Raw genomic sequence first — 23,169 nt, 5'->3', positions numbered from 1 at the left:
TTGGGTAAATGGTGCATCTAACTTTAGACTACATTTTAAAATTATCATGACATTGCTTCAAGATCTTCATTAATTACACACTTCATTCCCATTGATGCAAAACCACCAAAAAACACCAAAACTGCTCTTCTGAAAAGGAAACATTGATGAACAGATGTTAAGCTTTTAGAAATATCCTGCATGTTTCTCAGTGTAGCCACAATTTAGTTCAGACTAACATACCTTTATCATTTCACAGGTGCAAAAAGAAAGCAGAAGGTGTAACAGCCGTCTGAACAGATCAATCTTTTGCTGAAAGGCTGTACTGAATTCAGCATTTTGACAGGTTGAAGTAAATGGTGGTACCATAATTATACCAAAGTTACAGAGTTCGGATGCCAGTTCTTCAAAGTATGTATCTTAAGATGCATGGCTTCCTTAAAACAAGATGAAATTTAATTCCTCATTCTTTTAAAAGCTGTGTACAGGGATGGATTTTTAATACCCTAATCAGGGTGAAGAAGCCTCAACCAAAAGCTCACAAAAGCACCCCTCTATCCCTTTTCCGTTTTTTCATTTCCACTATTCTGTTGAAAGGGGCATCTCACCAGAGAACCTGAAGAGAGAAACATTTTCAAGTATAAGACTGAAATCCATCAAAACCAGAATTGTGGTCCAAACCCAACCAGCTGTCAAACCCAGAGATATGAATGTATGCTCACTTCTGTCTAATAAAATTTGAATCAAACACTTTGCATCTGATTCTCCATGTGAGCTTTTATGCAAACTTCTAAAGTGCAAGGAATCCTGGGGTGGAAGAGCTATTCTGAGAGATTTCACATAGTTCACGTAATTAGGGAAACCACTTCCTTTGATTGTAAGTGTTCAAAACAGCTGAATTTCTTCTTTCAAAGGAACTCTGTGATTTGGGTCATCTCTTTTACTTGCTCTTTCATGTTTCTCAAGATGAGAGGTGAGACTGTAGAGCACATTATTTAGAAAAAAAAAAGATTCCACTTTTTGTTTTAGGGATTGAACTTGGACTATTCAAAAGGTTGTCATTTGGAAATCTATCTTTCTTTCCCTCCCTCTGTTTCCTTCTTTTTCTGATAAGCTCTTCAGTGGCTCCAGTGAACATAGTCCAAAATGCCAATTTAAACCTAAGGGAAAACTGAAATGTGGTACATAAAGAAAAAGGGACTCTCATTTTCCTTTGTACTGTTGTGGCCGAATATGTAATTATAGAGAAGCTCTAGCTGCAGGATCTCTGTCCTCATGTCACGTTTACTTTTTTAATGGTTCTAAACACTGACCAAGCAAAAAGGCAGAAATACAGATTTTAAAAGACAAACAAAGCAACTGCCCTAGCCTTTGAAGGGGTCTGCAGGTTTTTTCTTTCCCAAAAAGGAAACTTGGGTCACCATTTCAAGGCAACGAACATGTCACTCGTGCTAACAGCCGATACCAGTGTTGTTACAGAATCAAGTGTCACTTACCCTGAAAGAATTTATTAAGGCAGGCACCCCGTTAGAGCCATTACTCAATGTTCCTCTCAGTAACAGCCTGGAACAAGCAAGGAATCTCTCCCTTTTTTACTATATACCAGAGAACACAAGAATAAAAAGGCAGGAGGTTTCACACCACACATTTTAAGTTTATTAAGTAACACTGGTATGCTTGTTTACCTTGGGAGGACTGAGCCCTGTCAGTAAGAAATCATAGTCCTCCATCCAGAAATACAGCACCAACAGGGAAGTGGTTTGCAATGAGACCAGAACAAAATTAGTTCAACAGCTCTGGATTTTATCCATCTGTTGCTACATACTTTATCCAGCACACACAGATGCACTGCCAAGAAGTCAAAGTAAAAAGTCTCCTCGGTTTAGATTAAAGGTACACAGTTCACTGAAAATAAAACCTGCAGCAACTATTTATAAGCAGCCATCGGCAATAGGATTGTCTCAAGCACACCTAGTGTTACTAAAACAAAGGCTATTATACGATTAGACAAAAAGCAATTTTGCAATGTTTTTGCCCTCTAACTGCACACTGGCACGCATTACATTTCCTTTGCTCTGTGACTCTACAAAGGCAAAGATAATATTGGAAAATGCCAATCACTCACCAGAAGGTGCAGCAATCAGATCATCTTAGCAAGTTTCCAGAAAAACAACCTATGTACATTTCGCCTTCTGCCTCTGCTAGATAAAAATCCATCAAGAACTCCATTCTCCTGTAAAAGCTGATGACTGTACTCTACAAGTGTGATTTCTCCTCACCTTCCAAACGTGAACCCAATATCAGACAACTGCATGTCACCCTCTGTCCACTAACAGCTTTCTTGCCTCTCCTGCAGCAACTCAAAGGCTAGTTTTCAGGTCTTTTGCTTTAAAAAACGACGCTTATTTTTAATATACCTACTAGAAAATCACATGCCCAGCACCCACATTAAAAAAATGCAACCATGGTGTGCATCATGACACGCTTTTTTTTCTGCTTTCCTTACAACTTACAGCCATCATGAGCCTCGGGTTTTGGGAGTCTGGGAGTAGAACACAAACATGGGCACAGGAAGAAGGGAACGGACTTGGCCCACTCCCTTCACAGCGAGGTCCAGCACTGGTACATCCTGTGGGCACAGCTCCCCCAGGCCCCTTAGAGGAGACCAAGGTGGCACAGAAATGGTCACTGTCACTCATGCTACCCACCTTCCCAATGGCTTTCAGAAACAGAAAATAACGCAGAATAATTGCAGACAGGATTTCATCCCAGTACTTCTTCACGTGGGGACCATGAAACACAAAGACAGCACACTGGGCAGTCTAGAGGCAGCTGGACAAGGACAGCAGCTCCTTACCTGCCCTGCTGACCTGATCTCCCTGTATGCTAGTGTGATCAACTGAGTTTGAGAGAAGGGTTAATGCTGGAGCTGTTCCCTGGGCTCCTCAGCAGCTGCCCGCTAACATAAACAGGCTGCAGCTCTCCCTCACACTGTTTATACTGTCCCCTTAAAAAGGAAACTTTCTCTATCAGCACCTTAATAAGTGGCAATAGGTAAGCATGCAATAAACTTCACTGGCAGAGGTGCATCATTTACTAGATTGATTTTGATGCTTCATATAAAGTTAGGACCTATATGGTTTTCAACTTTGTTTTAAAAGAAACCTTGTGCCCTAGCCCCTCATGCAACTCATATTCACCCACGGAAAAATTAAAGATTAAAAAAAAATTTAAAAAAACAAGGCAAGAAAAGGAGGGCAAACCTAGTTGTATAAAGATTCTTTGTGCCCTCTTGGAAGAATAAAATCCAACAGTTCAGAACACCACTGCTCCAATGCACACAGCAGGTATTTTGGGGTACTTCAATCAAGACTATGGCCACTGTGTTCAGTTTTGAGTTCCAAAGAGTGGGAATGGGCAGCTAGCTCCACAGTGCAAGACTCAGCACAGCTCTGAACTGCATGTCATCAACCACATGCCTGCAAGCAGCCAGACAGAAAAGTGACAGATTTGTAAAATACTTCTACACACCTCAGCAGCAACTTTGGTATCATCAGGAACAGTAACTTGTCATTCCATATGCTGCAATGCACATGGCTTATTTAATGAGAGCTCCCAGGGACTGCAACACCAATGGACTCCAGCACTGGTCACAGACACTTGACTATCACCTGTCTTCCAAACACACAAGCATTTGCCATAAAATTATTAATAGATGTCACTTGTAGGGCGATGTAATTATCTTAACTTTATTTAAGAAAATAAGAGCTAGACAAATGTAGAGATAAGACTAGCCCAAACTAACTCTCAATTGTTTGAGTCAAGTTAGCAATGAGCCTACAACAGCACACTGAGAGAAAAGGAGCTTTTCTACATCTGTGAGATTCCTACAGTGACACTTCAGTACAACTTCAGCATCCCAAAATACCACTCTGCAGTTGTTGTTCACTTCAACAGAAGTGCAGGGTCAGTGAATGTCGTGGGAGGGGACACAAAAGAGCACCAATTTGATGTCAAAGGTTACTGGCATGGAGAAATAAGCAGCACAACCTCTCCTCCAAATAGTAAATAATAACTAAGCCCGTGTAAAATTGAGACAGAAAAGGAGAAACGTATCTAGAGGAAAGCAAACAAACCAGCCTTAAGTATCCACAGGCAATACCAGAAGTAACAAAACTTTGCAGAAGAATAATTTTTAAGACAATGTGTAATATAATTAAATTGATTTCAAATTGGAAGAATATTTAAGAATACCAAGACAGGCTGGATGTTGTGGGTAGCAAAAACAAAAAGGAAGACTGCAATTCAAATAGCCAACAGAAACACATTTTCTCCCTCACAGAAGCACTATTTCTCAACAATTCGTAGGAAACTGGTGTTGACACTTGCCAGCAGACGTCACACTTTCTGAAAAAGCAAATGTAAAGACATTTTACCAAATTGAAAGGGTCCTGAACCTCACAGAGATACTCCTCGATGACATGCGTGCATTAATATGAACTATGAAAACTGCCTGCATATGCCTGGTCAACAGCACACACAAAGTACCTTTGCTTCATTCTGATAAAGCTCAGCATAATTCAAGAGAAGAGAAAGGAAGCAACACAAAAAATCAAGTGCATCTTTATTTATTTAGCTGTTCATCACGTTTGTGAAGTTACTGTTCACAGATGCCTCATCAACAGAAGAAAATGTACATTGAACCCTTTTCAATTTCAGTACAAAATCTGGTACTTTAGCTGATTAAAAACAAGATAGAATAACTTCTTACATATGTCTATAGCAATATTCACCAGCACTTGCAAAAGTGCTCTTCATTTATTGCAAGCTAAGATGACAACACTGACAGTCACTGCGTCTCAAGTGAACCAAAATAACTTCTGAAAACACTGGGTGCCAGTCTGAGTCCTCCATGCCAGTTTCATTGAAGTTGATGTCTAAATCAAATTAAGCCATAATTGGCTCAATTTAAAAGAACCATGTATACACAGCCATCAAGAAGCTCAAATTAAGCTGGTCAAAAAAATCTCACTAAGCCACACAGATTGTACAACAAACACTCATTATTCACATGAACTAACTTGGAAAGATGTTACTCATCTAATGAAAATCTTGCCATAGTATGTTTAAACACCCAAATAAATAAAAAAATAATAATAATCAGTACAATAAAATGTATCAAAATAGAGACCAGTAGGTTTCTGTGCCTGGATACCTACGACTCTGTGACCATTTGGATACATTCCTGGATATGGAATTTCTTGGATACAGGGATGTACTGGAATGAAGTCTATCTTTAAAACAGACAAAATGAAAGCCATGTCAGTTCCTCCCAGGGGAAAAGACGTATCTGGTAATGTTGAATCATTTTTTCATTAGACTGGTATCTCCCAAATACCAGCAGGGTTTTGAATTCATTTTGGTTTCAACACATATTCTGCTTGATACTCAACAACAGTCATACCCAAAGCACCCACTAAGAAAATCTCTTAATGCACTGACTTCCTTGAGATCTGAGAATGTGACTTTCCTTTACAGAATAAAATTGTCCAGAAAATCTCTTTTGAATGAAGGCCAAGAGAAGGGTAAAGCCAAAAACAGACACAGTCAGAGATGTTTTGCAGAAGTCTGTCCTATTCACAGTGGTTTATTTTGCGAGATACAGAATATAACGCAGTCAGAGCACCTGAGCCCATCTTCACAACTGCAAGGGGATTGAACATCCTTGTGATATCCTTCTGGGAATACCTTACAACCAAGAGAAGGGCTCTAAGCCATCTCCTTTAACAAAATATATAAAAACAAACAAACAAACAAACAACAACAAACCCTACAGAATAACCACAGTGTTAAAAAAAGACCAATTTAAGACCTACCTTCTATATAGTAAGTACAGCTGAAAAGAAATAAATCTGTCAACAAAATACAGCAGCATTCCTTTAGATAAATACAGGGCTGGAAATGTTCCCATGAGATCCTTAGTATGGGGATACTGGGTTTTAAAAGAACAAACAAACAATAAATTGTGAACTCCGTAATTTTCCAGTATAGGTGCAAATCTCTGGGAAATTTAACTCCTGTCCTTCAAGAAAATACTCTGGGTCACCTTTCACAGCTTGTTAGCAATGATATGTGCAGGCAGGGAGCACAGGTTGGAAGCACTGGGTTTGCTGTCCTCTCAAGATGTTCTCTGGAATCACTTTACAAACTGACCAATTCAGAAATGAAAGGGCTAAGGGGAGTGGAAACTCCTGGAAAGAGCCAATAAAATGATAAAAAAGCACCAATATTGGCCTTCATTACAGCTAGATTCCAGAAAGAAGTCATCATTCAAGACTGGCACCCAAGCACCCTTAATAGCTATAAACTGCAAGCAAAAACATCTACTATTTTTAGTTTTGTCTGGGCTACGTATCAATTTCAGTTTGGTTTGATTTGTTTTGCTCTATTTTACTCTGTTGTTTTTCTCTTGTTACTCCTGAAAGCCATTCCCAGTCCTTACTCTTATGACCCACATTAAAATTACCACATACTCTGTTATGAGTACAAACATGAGTGAGGTAAGGCCAGCAACACGCTGATGATTAAACTTAATCCACTCAGTTTGAAAGTTACAGGCACAACCAATGTCTTCTGGACGATCCCTTCCAAAAGTGGATCATAAAACAATAACAAGGAACCAGCTGCACTATTTTCCATATGAAAAGTTTTATAGAGTAGTTGAAAAGATCCCCTAAAGCTTATTGTACAAGTGCATTACACGTGAGAAAATCAAACAAGATACCAGCCAAACTTCCAACCATACAGCACCAAAACCAGCAAAAACATGTTTTTAATCTCAAGCCTCATAAAATCCAGTTACATTGCACAGACATGACTGAACAAGGCATGCGCTGTTAATCGGACCCAGTTAACATGTTTTCTGCACGAGTGGCTGTTAGTTCAGCAGCAGCACTTTCCAGTAAGATCTCAATTGTGTTTTACTGGTGTACCCACCTCCCCCCCACAGCTTGTCAAGGCCACTGCCAGCACTGGGAAGGGCTCCGAGAACAGCCACACTGCACAGAACTCAGCAAATCTATACACAAGTGATGCCCCTTCAAAAGCAGAAGTAAGCAAACCAGAAGCAACACTATGCTCAACGACAGCACAGAGTTCACGGGCCATTGGGCATTCCTGGAGAGCAAACATATTATAATTAAGTGCAAGTTTCAGGTAAAACTCCAGTAGCAGCAAAGCTTACAGTGAAGAAGCACACTCCTGATCAGCAGAGGCATTTCTTCTTGTCCTGTATGCATCATAAACATCATGCTGGTACTTTGACTTCCCATAAAACAATCCACTCAAAACCAAATGCTACCAGAGTGCTCATACAGACAGTAAAACTGCAGTTTAGGTTTGTTTTTGCTGTTACTTAATCACACTTAAGGTTTGCTTAATTGCCAAGTTCTACCCCAAGTTTTGGGCATGATACTCCAATCAAGGCCTTGCAGATGGCTGCTCTCTCCATGCACCTATTTATTTGTACTCATTCATAGGAACACGCACCACTTCCTGCGCAGTATGATTTTACTACCTGTTCATAAAGAGGTAATGCCTTGCAGAGCACTTTCCACATTTTAAAGACTTTTGAAGATATCTGACTGAACTACATTCTTTGAAGCATTTGAGAGATCTTCTGAGAACATGTTTTAGTGCAAGATGCTGCTATATACTGGAATAAAAAATGCTTTGTTTTACAAGTTGGAACTTACTAGTCACTTGGCTAATGCAAAGCTTTCAAGACATTTACTGGTTTAGATGGGTTTGTTTAATAAAATGAAGCACAGATACAACATATTTGCAGAATGACACCACCACTCTATTGACTTGGCTTGTGCCCCTCGGACTCTGCAAGCATGAAATTCCTCTGAGCAAGCTTTTCCCAACTCTGCTCTGTTTCTCTTTATTCAGTTGTTATGGATTATTGGCAGTAGTTAAGAGAAATAAAAAACAATCAGTCACAGAGTTAAAAAGGATATTTCCTTTCAAAGAAGTCAGAAAGGGCAACAATTAATTTTCTGGACTAAGTGCAAGCTTTCCAAACATCTACATACAGTTAGAGTTATTTTCCTACTGCTATCACAAGAGTCATCGTCTCACCATGACTTTCACACAATGAAGTCACAGACCTTCAATATTGTCATAACTACAGATAAACATACTACAGACAAACACTGCATACTACATATGTAAACAGACAGACAGCCATTAAGGTCAGAAAAGACTTTTAGACCACCAAGGCTGGCCTCCAGCATTTCACAGGGCAGGATACCTCATCGAGCTCTCTTCTGCTGAGCTCGACAACCTGACACAAGCAGTTGTCCAAACAGACATCTCATCTCAATGCAAAGGCATGAAGAGATGGGAAGGATTCTCCAACTCTGTTTCTTTCCTCTGTAGTCTGTTCCAAGCGTTACTCATCCTCACTCCTTATAATTTGTGCTTTATTTCCCATTCTAATTTGTTTGGCTTCAGATCCCAACCTTTAGTTCTTATAATAGCTTTTTACACTAGATTAAATGAGCCCAGCATTCTCTAAGTATGAAAATGCAATTGTTGTAAGCAAGCACTGTTTGTTTGTTTTTTTAATTTATTTAATTCTATAATGTTTTCAACAGACTGATTCTCACAAAGCTTTCTAGACATATTCAAGGTATCACCAGTTGCCTGTATGCTGCCTCTCCTGAGAACTTTCAAGAGAATGAGCCCACACCAGCTGCTTCCAACTACAGCTCAGCTGTTTAAGTTGGAAGTGGTGAACAGTCTGCAGGAAAACACACAGATTTTCTCCTTGAAGGCACTTGCCTCCTTCTGTCAACACTCCTGTCATGTCCCCCATACACACCCTTGCACCCCTATACTTTCCACTCTTCGTATACTGCAATTTTCCAGGGCTGCCTCTCCAGTTTGTCAGCATTCCTGAAGGAACAACACAGCCAGAACTGCTTAATATCTTCTCCCCAGCACCATTTACCCAGACAAAAACCAGTTCTGAAGAACAAGACTTGATCTTCATTATATACACAAGGGCATTAACTTTACTTGTAACAACACCATGAAAAAGGTGCAGGTCTTCATTAATGTCTAAACAAATCCTCAAATTATACTAAATTCTTTCCAGCATACAGTTTCCTTTTGACAATTTGTATCCCTCACTACAAGTTGAACTTCGCATTTGGATGTTACAGAAAGTATGTTACTTGAATGGTTCAACTGTGTCAAGTGACACAAAAGTGATTGTCCTACTTTCTCCATTATTTCCTATTCTGCTATGGTTTATGGCATCACAAGCTACAGTAATATTTTTTTAAAGTAGTCATTCAAAAGTGCTTGTAGCACATAACAGAACACCTAAAAAAGACAAATCTGTTCAATAAAGATGCTTCACTGATCACTACTGAGATCCACCAGTTGGCTGATTTTGAAGTAGAATGTTACTGATGCTGCCTAGCACCAATTTTACTTATCTTTCAATATTTGTTAGTGTCAAAAAGTACACCGAGAAGAGTGCAAATTGATACTGGACCAAATGCATACATCTTTCACCATCATCAACAGGGAAAAAAACCCGAGATTCTTCCACATAATTTTAGACAGTAACTTGCTTAATCATGATCAAACATGCTTATCACACCACTAACCTAACTCAGCTACTGCAACAGGAGGTGAATCCAGGTGTCTGGTTATTTCCTGGGCATGTCATCCTTACAGCCATTTTGCTGTCCTTTAACTTGTAACTGTCTTTCTAAAATGCTCTAACAATATTGTATAAAATGATATCTTGTATAAATGTAAGATGATATCGTGTCTGGTGCTGTCCTTTGCTGCATGGCACAGCCCCAGAGGTGACCTGCACACAGACTGGGGTTCTGCAAGGATGGCAGGCACCGTGTCTCTGCTGGGGCCGTGCAGAGCTAAGGGTCAAGAGGATTTCCAGGTAAACCTCTTACAGGCAGCTAAGCTGCAGTAAGCAGTCATTCTGCCTTTTCCCACAGAATTGCTAAAGGACCCGTCTGTCTTCCCAGGCCCACAGGAAGCCGGTGGAGAAGGTGACTAGTGTGCTGGTTAGCCTTAAACCACACTGCAAGACAAGCGCAGCTGTGGGCAGCTTGGAGCCCACAGAGCTGCAGGGGAGCTCCTGCAGTAGTAGGGCAGAAGCAATGCCTTGCTGCCCACAGTGAATGTACAGTGCTTGTGACCACATGTAAGGAGAAACCCAACGTAGGCGGAGACAGAGAACACTACATACTCCCACCCAACAACACGGCCAGCGTCATCAAATGGGAATTACTGGCTCCATGGATGCAGTTTTCCTCCTCTGGGTCATGACAGAGAGGAGCTGCTGCACCAGGTAAAGGGGGGCAGCAAAGAAACAGCAAGACAAGAATGCCTTAAATCAGAGACAATCACAGAAGGCACTTATGTTCATGTTTCCACAGCAAAAAAAATAGAAGTAAGCTCTTACCTCTTTTTCTATTTTGAGCAGCTTCTTCACAGCCACCTCCTTGTCCTGAGAAATCCATCGGGCTCGATAGACACTCCCAAAACTCCCTCCACCGCAGTTTTCAAAAAACTGCAAGTCATCAAATCTAATTTGCACAAATGAAGCACTGGTAGACGACATCTCATAATGACAAAATACACCACAGTGGAACCTGCGAAGAGAAAAGCTGCCATCAATACACGCTCCACAGATTTATGGACATTCCTACCCTGTTCAGACACCTCAAACCGAGAACCTGTTGCGACAAGCACGCCGCAGCAAAAATCTATGGAACATATGAAGAAAAGGCCTAGGAGCTCATCGCCCAACACGCTGTGCAAATGTTTACATTATTTGCACGAGCTATTAGGAACAGCTGGGAGACAGAAGGGACTAAAAATACTCTTCCCGAGCACCTTGGAAGGAGCGTGCAGAAAGCACACTTGTCCCCACGTTGCCAGCACTGAGCTCGCTGGCAAATAGAGCTGTGCTTTCAGCTCCCAGCTCACACAGCAGCTCGGGCACGCTAAGCACACGCGCGGCACACGGCGTGCACGCTGCTGGCCAGGTACGAGCTCCGTGCTGGGCCGCCCAAAAACCCCACCACGACAAATGTCTCCTTCCGAGTGAGTCAGCTCTGTGCACATGTTACAGCGCAGCGCGAGCTCGCAGTAATTTATCTAGGCTACAATATGCGAAATCGTGCAGCATGTGCCAAGACCGGCTTCGGCAGTTTTGAGAGACGATCCATTTTGGCTGCCAGGAGAACAGAACGTCCTTCTCATAGATCTCAAAGCAATAAGTAAGCCTCGCGCCTGCTGCAGCTTTCAAGCAATGTTATCATCCAAGTGAGCGGACAATGTCTAATTTTAGGTTCCTTTTTCACTGGTCATGGATCAGCAAGCTTTAAGGCCTCTGGAGGAGTGTAGAGCGGGAAAGCGTCCTTCAGAATCAGAACCGTGTGGGAGAAACCTGCACCTGCCCGAATCATCACCAAGTTACTGCACAGGCAGGCAAGGAAAGCGAGCATACAGCATCCGATGAAGGAGAGTTGGGTCTGAATAGAGCAAACCAACAGTGGTTTGGTTTTGCTGGTGAAAACCACATCTGCAATTATACCCATCTATCTACTTTGCACCAGAAAGCCCTGCAGGCCAGAAGGTCTTGGGGATAGCACCAGGCTTCATGTGCTGTCTGGGACTGGGAGCTGCGTGTTTCATGTACCGCCTGCTTCTGCCCACCACACAACCAACAGCCCTTCTGCAACACAAACAATGACAACTTTCGCCTCCCGGTTCTCCAGAACTTATGCATAAGTTGATTAACTATTTGAGGTATCATTTGATCATAAATGCGCCACTCCGTCTAAACAAGCCATGAAAATACTCTGATTTTTTTCCATATTGTATACTACAGCATACAGCCTTTTCTGGAACTGTCTGGTGTGCAGTAAATCTCCCCACTAGCCACAAGGCTGAAGGCTGCAGCTCCTGGGCTGTGACATGGTGCCAGCAGGAGGCCTGGTGCTGGCTGCAGCAGTCCCTGCAGCGGGAAATGAAGGCTGCTCTTCCAATATCTGTCAGCTCCTCTGCCGGTACAAGTGCCTGGACACTTCTGCTGACCTTTCATTCTTGTTTTAACCTTGCTGCATTGTCATTTGATTTCCTTTCGTCTCCTGTGTTCCTATGGAAAATCAGGGTCATCTTCTGCACTACCCAGGACACACTTTCTATGAAGGAAAGCTCAAGGGGAAGGAAATTGGTCACCCCCACAAATCAGGAGAATAACAAAGGCAACTCTGACTTATGGCTTCTTTGTCAGCACTGTTTAATTACCTGCTTCTCAGAAACAAAAGTTCATTTGTCATTTCTAATTCAGCCATGCCCCCACACCAACACGGTACACGTCTCAGCAAATATAACAGGTGAACTTCCCATTCTGAACAATTTATGGCATGGCCCTGCAGATGCTTATGCAGGTGGGTAACTAGGGAACAGCCTTGTTAATGACAGCAGAATTATTCAGAAGGGTAATACCACTCACACACTGGCAAAAGCACACACATCACAACGGAACCAAACACTGAACAGCGTGAGCAGCTGATAGCAGATGGTTGTGTTGGAGACAGCAGAAGGAGCAGAAGATCAAGTGAAAGGAATAATGCATCTGGTCTTTACTGTAGGAATTTGAAAACTCTGAAAAGCTGTCAAATTATTTTAAGTTACTCTTCACCCCCCAAAAAAATAAAAACAAGGTATCAATTTAATTAAATGATTTGACTTCTTTAAGTTAGAACAAGCTGTTATTCTAAGATCTCACTGAAGGACAGACCTCAACATTTACTAATATGCAACAACATCCACACCAGGCACTTGACAAACACAAGTGAGCGCCCTTACACATCCTTCCTGCCACTTAAATGTCCTCCAATTCCCAACCCTTTCTGCTACAACAATGTGGTGCCCCATGCACAAGCAGAAGTTACTGTTCATCCTTTTAGCATCTTTTCAGAGTTATTTACAACAGTCAGCTACCAATGCTACAGTCACCAGCATACAATGATTCAATTTAAAGAACAATTTGTGGGTTCTTATTAGACTCTCCCTCATGCTTTTTTCCAGAGAAAGTGGAAGAGTTGAACCTGGGACATTCTTCATTTAGAGATCTGTAATTAATGACAGCCTAATGTAGATACAGTTTTCTTCTAGATGAAAGAACAAACCAGTTTCAATATTAGCCTGTGTTTCTGGATGCAAGGCAGTTAATCCTCAATTAGACAGATCGATCCCCTTGTTATGTTTGAGAAAACAACTGTTTAGAGCAACAACTGCATGTGACAATTACACACACAGTTATTAACTTGTCATCCTGTTCTAAAAGATACTTAATGATCTGAGTTTACACCACTGGTTATGAGAAATATCTGGAATTTCCTTAAACTCCGGATTCTTATTCCTATCCAAAGCAAGTGCATCACTCCACCCACGTGCAGCATGTTTGCAGACCGCAAGTTTCCAGGCCAGGAGAACAGCCCTGCTACTGGCTTCCAGGCATGGGGCTGGCTTCTGGCAGTAAGAATTTTGGGGGAGCGCTGCTTGCATCTCAGAGTACCGAAATAGGAAAAACCCAGCATGGCCACTGGAGCTCCCCTCCCCCCTTGTGCCCCAGGAGGGGCTGAGCAGCAGGGGGATGGCCAGGGAGCAGCACACTGCCTCATTCCTCGTGCAGAGCTGGAGCCCTGCTGTTCATCACCGCTGCTCCCCAGCACTGACAGCTTCCCCTCCATGGACTGTGAGACACAAGCAGCGGGAAGGGAGAGTCCAGCACAAGCTGCACTGTGACTGCAGCTCAGTGCATGTCTGCAGACTTTAAACCGCATCTCACAACTTGTATGCGTACCTGGATGCTTTTGATATTCGACTGCTCCAAAACACACAAAAAAATTCCCCATACCCAAATGCAACCACCACCTTTACATCTATGCAAGGAAACACCCCTGTAATTCACTCTCTCTCTTCAGCGTATGTCTCTTCAAAGTCGGATTGAACACTTCTTTCAGGAAGGCATCCTGCCAACAAATTGCCAATAAAGTAGTAGCACACTACACATGTGCTATCCTAAAATACACAGCAGAATGTGCCAAGTTTCCTTATTTGGCAAAACAGCCCTTTTGCTTCCAGGATCTTTGACCACCCGTTTTTAGATCTCAATCATCCTTTGTATCTACTAGGGCCTGCAGGCCGCAGGCACCAACCTGGGCAGCTGCAGCTTGTTTTGGAGTTAAGGAAAAAGGAAGGGAAAAAAAAGAAAAAAAAAGAAAGAAAAAGAAAAAGAAAAAAAAAAGAAAGGAAAAGGAAAAGGAAAAGGAAAAGGAAAAGGAAAAGGAAAAGGAAAAGGAAAAGGAAAAGGAAAAGGAAAAAAAAGAAATAGGAAAAAGAAAAAGAAAAAGAAAAAGAAAAAGAAAAAGAAAAAGAAAAAGAAAAAGAAAAAGAAAAAGAAAAAGAAAAAGAAAAAGAAAAAGAAAAAGAAAAAGAAAGAAAGAGAAAAAGAAAAAGAAAAAGAGAAAGAGAAAGAAAAAGAGAAAAAAAAAGAGAAAAAAAGAAAAAAGAAAAAGAAAAAAGAATAAAAGAAAGAAAAAAGAAAAGAAAAGGAGCCACAGAAATGCAGAAACAAAAACATCCTGAAGTTACCCGTCACTTAATGTGAGCAGAAAGCAGAGAAGGGGCTGTAGCGATACTGAGCTACAGGAGGCAAAGCAGAAAGAGTTCCTGTAAGTGAGAGATCCTTGAATCGCGTTGGGAACTGCTGATGGCTAGAAGCAAGCAAACTCCAAGCGCACCTCCAATGCATCCAAATCTAAAGACATAACACCGAGAGTCCCTGCACCTCCCAGCCTCCCCTGACCACATCCAGCAGCAGCGTAGGTGCCGGCCCTCGAGGGTTACACAAACAGCAACGAACCGCTCCATCCACCGTCGCGCTCTGCACAAACCAAACTCGTCCCATCCCCTCCTCACCTTTCCCGAGGACTACCGGGCTGGCGGCCGAACCCCGAAGCCGCGGCCCGCTCGCCCGCCGCCGCTGCTGGAGGCTGCGACCGTGCCCCGCGCTTCCGGTTCACGCCGGGGAACCGCCGCCCCCACGCGCTGCGCGGAGACAGCCCGCCGTCTGCGGCCGCTAGGGGGCGCTGCGGGACCCCCGGCCCACGGGGCCGGAGCCGGAGTGAGAGGGGCTGGGGGAGAAGAGGAGGGCCCCGAGAGCGCAAGCCGAGCAGCAAATGGTGGTGCCTCCCTCCTCGCAGGGAGCACGGCCCTCACGTATGGCCGCGCTCTGCTGTTACGGAAGAGCTTTTGCAAGTTGAAGATGAGCTGTCGCGTTGAGAGGAAGTGAGTCAGAAGGCTCGGGGGCAAGCAGGATCTTTCTGCGGAGGTAAAGGCGTCACGTGTTGGATGTGATGTTGCGGGTTTGGTATCAGCGTCGTGCGGGCTGTGATGCCCATCACTGCCCTGTGCAGCACTCCAAGATCTGCCAGCAGTGTCTGTGCTGCTGGAGGACCTCATGGCATCCCCTCATGGCATCCCCTCATGGCATCCCCTCATGGCATCCCCTCATGGCATCCCTTCATGGCATCCCCTCATCATATCCCCTCATCATATCCCCTCATGGCATCCCCTCATCATATCCCCTCATGGCATCCCCTCATCACATCCCATCAATCATATCCCCTAATCATATCCCTCATCCATGGTTGCTTCCCTGTGTCAATACAGGGAAAATCAGCTGTGTTGCACGGTGAATCACGAAGAGGTGTGCAGCCTCACTCTGAATCACACACATTAACTGTACGTCCCTGAGATGTATGGTATCGAGGTGAATCATGGAAGAACTCCTTCGCTTGGCGAATCAAGTACGGTGATTTCATGGACATTAGAAGTTTTTCCCCCACGCATGTTATTCTGCCACAGGGCAGGGAAGGCTGCCAGAAGTTAAAGCAGTAGAACACAGGTGGCTTTGCCTGGGCACCCACCTCAGGCTCTTTCTGTCTGAGCTGTGCCTGTGGCTGTGCCAGTCTCCAGGGAAAGCCAAAGGTGCTGCTTTGTAAAGGAAAGCACAGGTACCGACGGCAAATGGCAGGGAACTCACCCTCTGGCGGAGGAGAGGTGCCGCTCAGTGTCATCAATGCTGTGACTAAGGTGTTTACCCCTCCTGTCTGAGACAATTGCCTGTTAGTCAGATGGCTTCAAAATCTATTTAAATATTAAATCGCTCAATCCATGGGCATCTGCTTCAGACAGCAGCGTGCTTGCATTCAGGGGTCTCCTGCCTCAGGTGTTTTGTCCACGGGGCTGTACAGAATTAGGATATATCATGTCTTCCTGTAGGCCCTGGCTGTAGTAACAAATCAATTACTGCAGCAGAGCATGAGATAAACTATATCAGTCACAGTGGTGGTGAATATTTCCTGCTCCAGGAGTAGGAGTGCAGAGTCTGCGCCAAGAGCTGTGCAAATGAACCCAATGGCACTATCCTATTAGAGGATAGTGAAGCACACAAGCAGGAGCCTGAGCCTATGCCACACCACAGGAGTACTGTCAGACCTAAGCAGTAAAACTATCGTCAAATTTTTGTTTTAATTAAAATAACTAAGTCTTAAGTGTGCTTTTGCCATTTGTATTCTTTATGCTTTCTGGTTAATGAGTGTTCAGGTGTCTTCAAGCTTTTTTCCATTATCATAAGAACTGAAAAATGAACTAGAAAGGAACAGAAATCTAAATTTTAGTTTCATATCAAATATCTCTTCACAACCCATTGCTACACTGGGCGTGCAGCAACATCTCCCACCTCCCAGCATGGAAAATTGAGCTTCGTGCAAGCATCTAGGCGGTTTGAGTCACCCTGGCTGCCAAAAGCAGCCTCCTCTGCCTCACCAGCCCCACAACCAACACTGCCCTGCCCAGCTGGGTGCTGCAAGGTGCCTGCTGAAATGGGCTGAATAGATCTTGAGACAAAGAACGCAACTCTTTCCCCAGCTCAGTGCCTGCACGTGGGTCAGTGGGCAGTCACACAGCCCTATACCAGCACACACATGGAGAGTGCTTGGAAGGGGACAGAGTGGAAGTGCTCTTCTAGTAGTGGCAAGGAGTTCTGCCAGCCTGAGTTCTGCCTGCACTTGAAACTCTAGGCATGGATCACCTGGAGGGAGCCAGCTGCTCTGTATTTTTCAGTTCTCCTTCAAGACTGGTTCAGAGTTCAGCTCAGTGCTCACTGCTCCTCATTTCCCAGTCCTGAGATTTCTCTGAAGTGCTGTGTGTGCTTCTCAGGCTGCTGTGGCTTAATGAGCTTTCAGCTCAAAAACACTGGCCCAAAAACGTGGGTTTATGCCTGGCTGAGACGCACTCCCTGCAGAGCTGTGCACATACTGCAGTGAAAGCACAACCATGTGCTGGGATTGATCCTGCCAGCCTGAGCCGCGGTGGCAGTGCAGTGGTGGTGGCATGAAATGTCTGTGATTGGTTTGTGCCGAGAACAGGCACACCAGTGGCTTGCCTGCTCTGGGTGCCCTGCCAAATCTCTGGTGCCAAACACAACCCATAGCTCTTTTTCATGATCAAAGGGTAGCCTGTATAGTACTTGCAGTCCACAGGAGCTCCATCTAGTTCTTCTCTAAGATGGAGTCAGAGAGCTCCAGGAGTTCCAGTAGCGGAAAACTGAAGGGATTGCCTTTAGCTTGGGGCTTCCTGCGGCAAATGGCATGATGGCAGGTTGCCCACAGGCACACCCCATGCCCATGCAATGGGCACTGTGGAGTGCCTCAGCAGCCTGGTCAGCAGCTGTTCCTGCAGCATGGAGAATGGCAGAGCCTTGAGGAACCAGCACAGCACACACCTTGCGGTCCCACCTGGTTGCTGCTTTGTTCTGCATCTGTTCTCTCACCTGGTGTTTGTGTCAGAGACAAAAGTATGTGAAAGAACCCATGTTGTACATTTAACATGTTATTATAAATATGCAATGATAGAATACCGATTTTAAATTAAAAGAAATAACTTAAAATGGTTACATAGACAATATAATTCTAAAATACAGGCGTTTCTGCAGCTGAGAAGCCCTGTATGTGCTGGGTATAGCTGGTGCTTCAGGACTGACTTCTATGAGCCCAGCGTTGTGTGCTCTGTGCACGGTGGTTTTCAGAAGGGGCAGGTTTCAGCCCATACTCTGTGCCTTTCAGGACGGCTTGTGTGCTGTATGAGAGCACGTGGAATTGCCACAAAAATGTCAATATCGTTAACAATGAGATAGAAATGAGATGGCAAAGTAATATCAAAAAATACATTTCCTGATTGTTGTGAGAACGATTGATTAGGGTTTTACTGCCACTACTGTTTTCAGCTGATCATCGTACTTGGCTATTATTCAACCAGTAGGACTTTGCTCAGTTACTATTTCATTATGTATTTTTAATTACATATATAGCTTGTACTTGTTCTTCTTATCAAATTTTGTGGTCCAGTAGATTTAATCTGTTGCTCTAATTTCTGCAGGTTTTTTCTCTAAACTATAATGCAGTATATTAATTAGAAACAAATCCTCATATTGCAGATCACATCTTTTTCTGTTTGTGTTTAGAGATGGAGACCATAACATTAGAAAGAAATTGCAATTTCTAGGTAGATCTTTTTAGCTATACCATCTCGATCCCTTTGCCAATATTTTCAAGAACTGTGGCCAGTCCCCCCAACCACTAGCACGCTATGAACAACAGCGAGTTGTGAGGGAAAAAAATCCGTGCAAACCTCTAACTAGTTTCTGGAAGCACTGCTAGCTGGTCGGGAGCATCACAAAAGAGTTGCACGCCAGACAGCTAGAACAGGAGAAACATTAGGGCAGGAACTACAAATGGAAGGAAATGTTGGATTTCAAACAGAAGCTCGGCAGCAACCTGCCAGTACTGCAGCCCTCAAGGGTCAGTCCTACAGAGAATGAGGACATCTAAAGAAAACCTGAGGCAACATTGGCTCTCTGTTATCTGAGAACAGCCACAATGCTGCCGAGAGTACTCCTGTGCAGAAATAATGTACACCTGAGAAAAACCACAAAGAGTCAGCGAATGCAGTGAGCGGATTCACTTGCTGGCTCGTACAGCATCTGAAGAAAGAACTATTTAAAAACACAAGAGGTGGTGATATAATGAGGAAACCATGGAGAGCAGGAAGCTTATGATTATTGACAGAAGTTGATTAAGAAATGGATTATTGTCTGATAGAATGGTGGAGTATCTACTGCCACTGCTAACCTATGTACCTTTATGTAAATTTCTTCTAATTGAAATATTCATTTACAATCATTATTTTCATTGGTAATGTGCTTTATTTGCATTTGAAAGCAAAAAGAGGAAAAAAATGAAGCAGAACTCACTGACCCCTGCCATGTGATAAAGGCTAAGCTTTTTGTCACTCTGACCCAAATGGATTAGGGCCAGGAAATAAAGGTCAGTCTTTACCAGTACCCCTGTGTGTCACATTTTTGTAACATGGAGTTTCCAAGAAAAATATTCCAATTTGCGTCAGTAATTATGTGTTCTTTATGCATTTTCATGTCATTTTCTGAGTTTATTTTGAATTCAAAAATTACCTTTGAGTGCCAAAACCTATTAAAATCCAACCCTTCGTGAAATATCCCCCAGCAGTTAAGTGTATGTTGTAGATTTTGTAGCTGTACATGCTCACTTTGTTTTCACCCATTTAATTGTAGAAATTTTCCTTTTTGCAGAAGTCCCTTTATCACCTGAGCTATAAGCCACCAAGACCTGAAGACCACGGATGGATTGCATTCCTTTGGGATCTTGCAAGGTATTTCCTTAGTTAGAGAGCAGTATTTTCTTGCTAATATGGTGCTCAGAGCAGATGAAATGAGAATAAGTCTTTCCTGCTTTGGGATGGCAAACCTGGACTGTGGCATCTCACGGTAGGGAAAAGCTGGAAGTCAGGATTTAGCCACTAACAGCGTCAGGGAGCCCCTTGTCCTGCAGCAGTGCAGTCTGAGTTGGTCAGGGGTGCTCCTGCCATGCCTGGTGTGTCCCTGGCCCTCCCCTGGTGTCCATCAGCCTGGATGAGGGCAGGAGTGGCAGGTGTGGCCTGGAGGGACACGGAGCTGTACTGTGTGCTTGAGCTCGAGCTGAACTTAGGCCACCAGAGAGGTTTCTGGCTTAGTGATTTTAACAATAACTTTTTAATCTGGTCATTATTTTCTTTGATTGCTAATAGATTGACCTCTGGTGACAGCTGCTGCTTGCACATGCTAAACTTTAATGCAGGATAAAGTAAAGAACATGATTATTTGAGAAGGCACGGTGTAATGCATTTCAGATTAACAGCGAAAGAAAGGCTATTCAAGTTAGAGCTTCACTTTGCCATATCACTCTCTATGCTGCTTTCCTTATTATCAGTACAAAAAATGAAATAGGAATAGCACGTCTTTTAATTTTCTCCCACTATTACCTCTTGATTTGCATTTAGAGCTCCCAGAAGAAATACTGCTGAATTCAGAAGTAGTCTATTTAAGCTGCATGGTGTTTAAAAATTGCTGGAAGAGGTTAAGGTGCTGTATATTATGCAGTTGACCTTACTAAGAAGCTATGTTAACAATTTAGACTTATAATTTTCTGCCATTACATTTTGTTAATTTTTTTTTTTTAAGCAATATTCATTATCTTTTTTTGGAATCCCTGCAGCTTAAACCTTTTGATTTCTTTCTGACTTATTTCGTAAGATTTTAAAATTATATTTAAACTTCTTGTACTTTTAAAGGTTGTTTTGCCACCATGTCTTTGAAAAGAGGTGTTTTTTTGGTCTCTGTCTCTTTGTATTCCATCTAAGTCCATGCGCCTTCACAGTACTTTCCTTAGGAGGAAAAAACGCGAAATCCTCCGGCTGCGAGTCCTGCAGACACATCTGAACTCTTTTGTCTGGCAGTAACTTCTCTTTACAGCTGATCAGATTAGAACAAAGCGTCTGGATCCTCCCTTTACCAAACGATCCTCCCTTTACCAAACAGCAATGGCTTCCTGGTATGGTGGGCTCGGCTTCCCTGGATTTAGCTTTTGTTCCATGGCTCTACATAGTGCTGACCAGTACCAGGGTTAGGCATGACGAAAAACAACAAATCCTAACAAAGCTACAACAGGAAAATGTGCTGTGGAGGGGAGAATGCAATCTTGTGACTCTTTCGACTCTGTAGCCCTTAGTAGAGGTGTTAATGCTCCATACTTACTGCAAAAAGCTCTATCAGTTGTAAGACTGTTAGATGTTTTCCAAAGCACCCAACGTGTCACCATACAGACTGTGCAGGGTCTGCACCCTCACTTGTTCCCAGCAGCAAGATCATGGTTGCTGCCTCTGATCTCAAAAGCACTGCTATGACTTTGTCAGCAGAGAAAACAGGGACAGGAGCTCTGGGCCATGAGTTAGCTTTGAGTCCCCTTGGGCCCCCAAGACCCTAAGGTATAATCCTTGTTTTGACCGGGTTTGCATTTGTGCAGTCTGAAGTGCTGACATAAGCTCTTTCTCAAGCAGCGTGGGATGCGCTGCTAAGACTTCAGGGCCCTAGAGGGCTACAAGGGGATGATGCAGACAAGCCAAACCTTTCCACATTTCAATGAGAATGGTCCCTCCAGATCATGCCTGGCCACTCCCATGCTGTGTGAGGTGGCACATGCCAAATTCAGGCCACAGAGTGTGCTACAGCTCGCCCAGAAGCGTGCTTCCACAAAGGGAGTTGTGACACATGTCTGCAGGCACAGAGTGAAGGTGATAGGGGTACTAATATTTCAGTGTTTCTGGAGTTCCTATTGTGACACTCATGAGGCTTCAGACAGCAAGAGCCATGGATCAGCAGCTGCTTTCCAATGAAAAGTCAACAACAGGAACGAGAGGAGCCCCATATAGATCCTAGAGCCAGAAGGTAGCTTTATTCATTTAATCTCTAGGTATGTAGACTGTGATCAGTGCCATAGCAACTATCTGAGCCACTCGAATGAGTTAGATGCACAGATAGCAAGCTGTTATTTATACAGCACCCCTTATTGGGAAATTTAAAAATGCCAGACACTGGTTTCATTGAGATAGGTAAACTGCATTTATTTGTTGATACAGAGGTGCTGTAAAATCTCTGAATCACTGGGATGTATCTATGTGATGGAGACTGTTTTGCAACAAATAAGTGATGCAGTTAGAGGTTATAAGGAATAAAAGAATAAAGGGGATAAAAACATATTAAATGGACGAAGAGTCAGCCTATGTGCCAAGTTAAAACTCGGCAGCTTTATAAACCAGTTAACACAGTAATAAATGAAAGTCCAAACAATAGGAATAAATCTGGAGCAAATAAAATCATGAACTCAGAAATGTTTTTAATTGATTGTAAAGATAAAAACATCTTATGAATTAATTCTGTCTCTGTAGTTTATTCTAATGCATGCTTTGCTTCTGGGAAGATTCTGTATCTGAAAAAGCTATATGGAGTATACTCATAGAGCAGTACAAAGGAAAATAAGAAATATTTATCACTTGAAATAACAAGGCAGAAACTTGTCTCTATGGTTTTAGCTGTTTTCCCTCTGAATCATCTTGAACTTCTAGTCAGACAGCAAAGTTAAAATAAATTATGTCATCGTGCTGCAGAATATTTCTTAACTGTGTAATTCTTTCCTTTGCAGAACGCAGGTACAGAACAGCCAGTAGCCTAGCATGTCAGTATTTCCTTGGTGATCCTCAGCTTTTGCAGACTTTGTTTTAACTAAAAGGTTGAAATTATTTTCAGAGATTGAAAAAAAAACTACTATGTGTACACTGACAGCACAGCATCCTGGCCAACTCCAAGAAAAGCACTCTGTGCCTGAGAGGTAGCTTATATCAATGAGGTAATCTCTGAAACTTAATTATGAGAAAATACCTACAACTTCTAATATCAGGCTCAGTTGGTTTTATGACATTCAGCTTCCCTGAGCAGAGCTAGTGTGAATGCAATAGGAAAGACTTTAGTCATGTAAACATCATCATTTCCTTGGCACCTGCCAGGCCCCACGCATACTTGCACAGCTGTAGCACAGCCATCCCAGGAAGAGTTCAGGCAGTACTGATCCTGGTGGGAAAGGGCCCCAGCAGATCACC

General features: G+C 43.0%; 1 protein-coding gene across 2 annotated transcripts in view; it reads right to left on the bottom strand.

Moving 5' to 3' along the window:
* MAP3K20 (mitogen-activated protein kinase kinase kinase 20) overlaps positions 1-15,090 on the bottom strand; it is an 84,501-nt gene extending 69,411 nt beyond the window's left edge. The window contains exons 1-2 of one of the 2 annotated variants that reach the window (XM_065751165.1): positions 15,022-15,090; positions 10,487-10,676 (exon numbers count right to left, since the gene is read on the bottom strand). In XM_065751165.1, the coding sequence (XP_065607237.1) occupies positions 10,487-10,645 (159 nt within the window). In that variant the 5' untranslated portion in view covers positions 10,646-10,676; positions 15,022-15,090. Of the gene's footprint in view, positions 1-10,486; positions 10,677-15,021 lie in introns of those variants that run through there. The other variant, XM_065751166.1, reaches the window with a different exon arrangement.
* Between the last annotated feature and the right edge of the window lie 8,079 nt (positions 15,091-23,169).

This window comes from Cyrtonyx montezumae, unplaced genomic scaffold, assembly GCF_038088225.1.
Source record: "Cyrtonyx montezumae isolate F1298 unplaced genomic scaffold, pur_monq_1.0 scaffold_7, whole genome shotgun sequence".
In the NCBI taxonomy this organism is placed as follows: Eukaryota; Metazoa; Chordata; class Aves; order Galliformes; family Odontophoridae; genus Cyrtonyx; species Cyrtonyx montezumae.
This window is presented reverse-complemented; position numbering and strand designations above follow the sequence as displayed.